This window comes from Triticum urartu, chromosome 4A, assembly GCF_056163025.1.
Source record: "Triticum urartu cultivar PI428250 chromosome 4A, HENAU_Tu73, whole genome shotgun sequence".
NCBI classification, from domain to species: domain Eukaryota; kingdom Viridiplantae; phylum Streptophyta; class Magnoliopsida; order Poales; family Poaceae; genus Triticum; species Triticum urartu.
Genome location: NC_141876.1, coordinates 587,255,445 through 587,262,655, shown reverse-complemented (window position 1 = coordinate 587,262,655; position 7,211 = coordinate 587,255,445). Strand labels below are relative to the sequence as shown.

The 7,211-nt window shown below is 43.2% G+C and overlaps 1 protein-coding gene across 1 annotated transcript; it reads left to right on the top strand.

Annotated features, from left to right (window-relative positions):
- Positions 1–298: 298 nt before the first annotated feature.
- On the top strand, positions 299–2,903 carry LOC125554332 (desmethyl-deoxy-podophyllotoxin synthase-like). Its single transcript, XM_048717904.2, has 2 exons — positions 299–1,257; positions 2,292–2,903. The coding sequence occupies exons 1-2, from the start codon at positions 340–342 to the stop codon at positions 2,901–2,903; spliced, it is 1,530 nt and encodes a 509-aa protein (XP_048573861.2). The 5' UTR covers positions 299–339.
- The last annotated feature ends 4,308 nt before the right edge of the window (positions 2,904–7,211 follow it).

Genomic DNA, 7,211 nt, shown 5'->3' with positions numbered 1-7,211 from the left:
GGCGCACCGGGCGGCCGTACGCCGTAGCTGCTGGCCCGTCGTTTGCCAAAGCCGCCAGTCGTAACCATGGATATACTACTACGACGCGGGTCCCAATTCTCCTAGTATTGACTTGTTCATTTTTGTTTGCGGGTCCATCCCATGCAAACCTGATGTAGGTAGTACTATAATAAGTAATGCTACACGTACAAACGAGTTAGAAGCTTTTACAACCCTGTACGTGTAGCATTACTCAGCATTATTGTACTATAAGTATGCATCACATTTCACACACCTCTTGACTTAAATCTGCAAGCAAGGCAGCTTGGTTCACAGACACAGACTTGCTAATTAAGCTGCATGCATGCCATGGAGGTGTCAAGCTCGTGTCTTGTTGCCTTAGCCACGGTAATCATCTTTGCTTGGTTTCTTAAGAAGCTTACTGCTTGGTTCGGCGGCAAAAGCAAGAGGCCGCGGCTGCCCCCCGGGCCATGGACGCTTCCGATCATCGGCAGCCTCCACCACCTCTTGGGTGGCCTCCCGCACCGTCGGATGATGGAGCTGTCTCGCCTGCACGGGCCTCTCATGTTCCTCAGGTTCGGAGAGGTCCCGAACGTGGTGGTCTCCAGCGCCGAGGCGGCGGAGCTGGTGATGAAGACGCACGACCTCACGTTCGCGACTCGGCCGCGGAGCGCGACGATCGATGTTATCAGCGGTGGTGGCAAGGGGATCGCGTTGGCCCCGTACGGCGACCATTGGCGGCAGATGCGGAAGATATGCATTATGGAGCTTCTGAGCGCCAAGCAGGTGAAGCGCATGGAGTCCATCAGGTCACAGGGGGTGACGAAGCTCCTCCGGTCCGTCGCTGACGCCGCCGCCTCCAGTTCCGGCATCGTCAACCTCAGCAACCTGGTGGCGGTGCTCTCCAACGACATCACGGCGCGAGCGGTGTTCGGTGGCATGTGCGCGCAGCAGAGCGAGTACCGCCGCGAATTGGGCCAGATCGTTAAACTCATCGGAGGTTTCTGCCCGGCCGACCTTTTCCCGTCGTCGCGGCTAGTGCGGTGGCTGAGCTCAGGGGAGCGCAACCTGAGGAAGAGCTATGGCGGTATGCAGCGCATCATCGACAACATCATCGATGGACGCAAGGCTGAGCGTGAGTCCCACGTCGGCTGCAGTGCCGACGATGAAGACCTGCTGGCTGTGCTGCTCCGGCTCAAGGAGGAGGACTCGTTGGCATTCCCTCTAACCTCAGAGAGTATAGGGGCCGTCATCACTGTGAGTATCCTCTCTACCATAGATTAACTCTGTCTTTCCTCTAGTGTTATAGACTCTGCAGTTACATTATTTGCAAGCAAGTGCTGTGTTGCACACCCTCCACTCTTTTCTTGTCCAAGATACACTGATTTCATCCATGGTTCTTTCCTCTGAAAAATGTTTACGAAACCAAGTTCCTCATGTAAAATGTTACACGGGCCCTGCCTGACCTGGCCTGAGCAGAAATCGTTGGAATCGCCCCAAGTCTGACTTAGCAACAAACAATCATATTTAGCAGCTAGCATCATGAACAATCATAGTAAGTAGCTTCAATAATGTTCGTTCTATATATTGGCAATCATATATAGTTAGTAGCATCAATAATGTTCGTCCTGACTTGACAAACTCATAGATTGTGACACATCTGAATATTAAGGACATTTTATATGTCTCGAAACAGACTTTCGCCCCGTTTTATATATAAAGCAACAAACCAAAGTACACGGCCGAACGATACAATATAGTGGGAATGCCCCCTTACAAAGCAGATCAAAAGATAACATGAGCCTAGAACAAGTCTAACACCTCGCCGAGGCCCGAACAAATACCCCTGAGCTCTATGGCAGTGCCCCCAAGAGGGTGACGGCACGAAGCGTCGCCACTATCGAGTTTGAGAACAGACAAAGGACATTATATGTCATGCACGCTGATTTGAATTATTATTTTTATTGTATCTTGTGCTGTCACTCTTTTAGCTTACTGTAGAGAATATCGAGTAATGCTATGTCTACAAATATGTTCCTACTGATTAAGCATACATGGTGACATGGGGTAAGGAGTTTAATTCACGGGGCGTATGTTAGGGAAGCAGTTGAAATCATGGGAGCGATTGACCGTCGGAGTAGTCCATAAGATCCCTTTCGTAAGTCTAGGATTGTCGGTAGAACCTTGGTTAGGTATTTTATCACCTATGGTCTACATGTTTCATCTATTTACCTTTTCATAATTACTATTTGTTTTATATATGTCACATATGCATGAACTTTTATTTCTAGGACATATTTGGAGCTGGTAGTGAATCTTCATCGACCACTTTGGTGTGGGCTATGTCGGAGCTCATGAAAAACCCTGAAGAGATGGCGAAGGCTCAAATAGAAGTTCAGAAAGTGCTAGGTCGAGGACGTGTTGTCATCACAAATGCTGATCTTGGTGAACTCCATTACTTACAGATGATCATCAAGGAAGTGCTTAGGTTACATCCTCCTGCTACTCTGCTCGTCCCTCGAGAGGCTAGAGACAACTGTGAAATCATGGGTTATGACATTCCTAAGGGCACCAAAATACATGTTAATGCCTTCGCAATTTCTAGGGATCCTAGATATTGGAAAAATCCTGAAACCTTCAAACCAGAGAGATTCAGCAACAACAATATAGATTATAAGGGAACAAACTTTGAGTTCACTCCCTTCGGTGCTGGGCGACGCCTGTGCCCTGGGATGTTGTTTGGCACATCAACCTTGGAGATCGCATTGGCGAATCTTCTCTACTACTTTGACTGGGTGCTTCCTGATGGGGCATGCCCGTACACATTAGACATGTCCGAGAAATTTGGGATAACTGTAAGTAGAAGATATGACTTGCAGCTCATAGCTATTCCAAGTACATAGAGTCTCAAGACCTATGTAAATAGGGACGTGGAAATGCACATGGGTATATCTATTCTTCTATACCTCCCTTATATATATGCGAGTGTTTACGTCTTGCATTGTAATCATATATCCAATAATAATGAAATCTTATTGTTGCAACTATGGTTTCTTAATTATTCCTTTGCGCATAATTGCAGGTACCTAATTGTACTATCAAAACATAGAAAATGAATTAATTACCACATTCATATGGGCCAGAAATATTTGATTCATTAATTATGTTAGACAAATAATAAAGGTGCAGATTTTCTGTGTATGTTTTTATAGAAACAACGGTATGGACGCAGACGCTTACATACACGCACTCACCCAAAAAAACGCACGCACGCACACAGCACAATATGGAGTACGAAAATTGACAAGCATGCATTGGTGGTATATATAGATAAAAACTTGCATGAACTATTTCCAAAGTTATAAACTTGGGAATTGGATTCTTTACAATCGTTTTGAGATAACGAGGAAGTAATAGATGAACATGTTGGTAAATAGTTGTGCTAGTTAGTGATAGATGATGTTAAATATTGGATCAAAATCCCCTTACTTTTAATAAACATAAGTTGGGAACTTTAAGTTTTACTTGCGTCAATCATCATTGAATGGTAATTGTAAGTAGGACATCGACTAGGCTTAGGCCGGTTTGCGCAATGGACTTCGGCACCGACAAACTACCCCCTTGTAGTGCTTGATTACTTTGTTCTATGTTGATGCTGTGAAATGCTTGTAATAAGTATTTGAGTTGAAATTTTTTTATGCACTTCCAGTTTATCTATATTTGCTAACCTCTTTGTCATCCAGAATTGTCCACTCTCACATCAAGTCATGGTGCATAAGTTCATAAATTGGAACCCCGTGAAAGAATTTCATCTTGTTCTAGTACACATAAACCACCTATTTTTCTCAAAATAGCTACCATACCTACCTATCATGACATTTTCATAGTCCACTGAAGATATATAGCTATGCAACATCCATCAGTACATTACATTACATGACTAGATCTGGTCCATTGGCATTTGCTTTGCATGATCATATAGAGCTAACATGATATGCATGTGGCAAGGCACTGCTATTCATTGTTTCATATATGATATGCTAGATTGCACATCCTGGTACATCGCGAGAGACATTCATTTGAGTATATATCATGTTTATTATCATTGATGTGATACAAAAAAAAAGAGGCACCAAAAATGTGTCACAAGAAAGGAGAAAACGAGAGAGGAAGCAACACTAGTATTCCTTTTTAGTATACACGTACCACGCATTTCATCATTAGGTGAACATGGACACAGTCCAGATTAAAATTAGTGACCCCGGCCTGAGATGGATTCGGTATATAGTGCAAAGCAAAATGATTGGTGGTACGATAAGGATAGCACTAGCATAACAGTTTAAGAACCATGTACTAACCTCAGCGAACATGTTGTAACAACACGCAAACGACCGGTTAAAGTGATGTAGGCACCATTGCTTGGATCGGGAATAAGTTGGAACGGCGAGACATCAATGTAATCAGGTTCGAATAACAACACCATAGTTTTAGTGGCTTAATTATGTTCGAAGGAATGGTGTTTACCTTATGTTTGCAACACCCATGAAATCATTGCCGTACATCTTCGTACCTGTAAGGGGTGGATAAGTTTAGCCATTGTAATAAGGAATGTCTAACAGTCAACCGTCTGGTTTTCATAATTGGGTTTAGGTCGGGGTTTTTGTCCAATGTCATGTTGACAATTGTCGCAAGTCATGATCTTGTTTTCAAGAACAACCACTGAATCCTAGGAGGCAATTTAATATTCCATACAACAGGTAGGTAGATAGGTTGCACTCCTCTAAAATTAACAGTTGCATACAAAGATCTAGAAGAGTAAATGGATTTAAATTCATACTAGCATAAAAGGGAATCATCATGGTCTTTATAAAGGATTGATCCAGCTACACTCAACAGATCATGCCACTAGATCATGGTAATCAGAGAAAGTTCTCCTGAAAGAAGCTTTCAATGCTGTCCACCCAAAGCTCACAGAACTGTGTAGCAAGGGGAGCATTGGCAAACCATCGGTCCTCCCAAAACTAACCAACATACCATTACCAGTCATCCATTTATATCCTAGTCTACTGCCTACATGGCCCACATAAATTCTTTCCAAAAATGGGAATGGCGAGAATCATGACAACATAGGACATTTGGAGACTTGGTATTATACTTAGTATCTACCACTTTTCTCCACAACGATACTCACTAGCAATGTGCTATCTTTTCTGGGCAAACATAGTTCTATGTCAGTCCGTCATTATGGGATCTAGTCATGCACCGTGGAATTTGCTTTATATATAAAGCGGGACAAGAGACTGTTTCGAGAATGTACTATATTTTAACCCAGGATCCAATTAAACATACATTTGGCAGTTTCATATAGCCATCAACTGGCTATATTATTAGACACGTGCTTGAAGGAGAACCTGCTAATGCTCCCCCTGTATCCCACCCTCCAACATGCATCGTTGGTTGTTCGCTATAAGTACATCTCCAACAATTTATATTATTCAGTCCCTTGAAGTTGATAGCTCGGTTTGCTTTCCTATTGTTGAGATTAGGCACTTGATGTGTCTCCGTAGAAACTTGTATTACTCTTGTTAACCACACTTCGAATAAGGTCTGCGATAGTTTAGCTAAGATTGTGAGAGGTGAAGGCAGAACCATGACTTGGGGTGGTTCGGGCCAAGGGCGGAGCCAGGATTCGGACATGAGGGGGGCGAGAAAAGTAATAATGGCTTACGGGACACAATATAAGTATTTATCCTCAAAAGTAGCATTGATATGGATGCACATCAATATATAATACTAACAAGATACAATTTTATTGGTTTAATATTAGCTTTAGCATGTACGCCATACGGATATGTATTTTTGGTAGCATGATATTTGAGCTGAAAGTACGCCTCCTTAATAAATAAATCTATTTTAGTTGTTTTCGTCCTCTTCGTATATACTCCAATCGTTGGAACTTTAAACAAAGAGTGAAATTAGGTTTTGAAATTGTAATGTTCCACATCTAATCAGCAGATCAAACCACTAATTCACCAAGAATTTAAATTTGTTATGTGTGTTAGTTCTGACAAATCCACCGGCAGTTTGTTGTTGTACTACTATATTCCAGTGACATACCTTGAAATTGATGTAGTATGATGCGATGCCAATATCGGTTGATGAAGCAGCCGAAGATTCAATCATCGGAGTAGAAGCATGGAATGCCCTGGCTCCCGCCGTCCCTCGGTGCCGAAAGAAGCAGCGATGGCTGAGAGGCGACACGGCGAATGGGCGCACGAACAAAACCAAAGGAAGGAAACTGACTACTAGATCGACGGCTATAACTGTGCCTATTTTCACGATGCGGCTAGTACAATTAGCCATTCTTTGTGTTGGGCCTTTGGGCTGCAATACTAGTCCATTTGCTTCAAACGGGAGATAACTAGTAGGAGTACGTCGCGCTACTCTATACGAACTATGTAGTAGTACAAATACTTGACGAACATGCGGGGGGGGGGGGGGGGGGGGGAGGGGCGATGGGGGGTGTCTGACCCCTGCTCGCACCCCCTGTCTCCGCCCCTGGTTCGGGCCCCTCAATTTCTTTATAGTTTGCTCAAGTTAATTTGAATGGTCATGTAACTTGAGTAATACAAAGTATATACCTGCAAAAGAAGTACATCTCTAGCGATTTATATGTATTAGGCGAGACGATGGGGGGTGTCTGACCCCTACTTGCACCCCTGTCTCCGCCCCTGGTTCGGGCCCCTCAATTTCTTTAGAGTTTGCTCAAGTTAATTGTAATGGCCATGTAACTTGAGTAATACAAACTATATACCCGCAAAAGAAGTACATCTTCAGTGATTTATATGTATTACTCCTCACTTTGTACTCCCTCCATTTTTATAAACAGGGCCACTATAAAATATACGTTTTGTATCTATACAAGGCCACCAACAGTAATCGAGGCAAAATTAATGATATTTTCTCATACTAGCAACATGTTTAAGGGGGTGTTTGGTTCAGAAGTCCTAGGACTTTTTCTAGTCCCAGGGACTAATCAAAAAAGACTCTCTAGTAGAGTCTTTTTCTAGTCTGTGTAGAAAAAGTCCCTCCCGTTTGGTTCCTAGGGACTTTTTAGGGACTTTTTCTAGTCTCTGGGACTAAAAAGTCCCTAAACCAAACACCCCCTAATAGTTGCATGCATGCAGTCATAATGACAGTCGGCTACTTCC

Bases quoted from the DNA above. Each gene is read 5' to 3' on its own strand.
- LOC125554332 (XM_048717904.2), top strand. From the start codon at position 340: ATGCATGCCATGGAGGTGTCAAGCTCGTGTCTTGTTGCCTTAGCCACG. The intron at 1,258-2,291 runs GTGAGTATCCTC...TTTTATTTCTAG, and splicing joins GTATAGGGGCCGTCATCACT to GACATATTTGGAGCTGGTAG.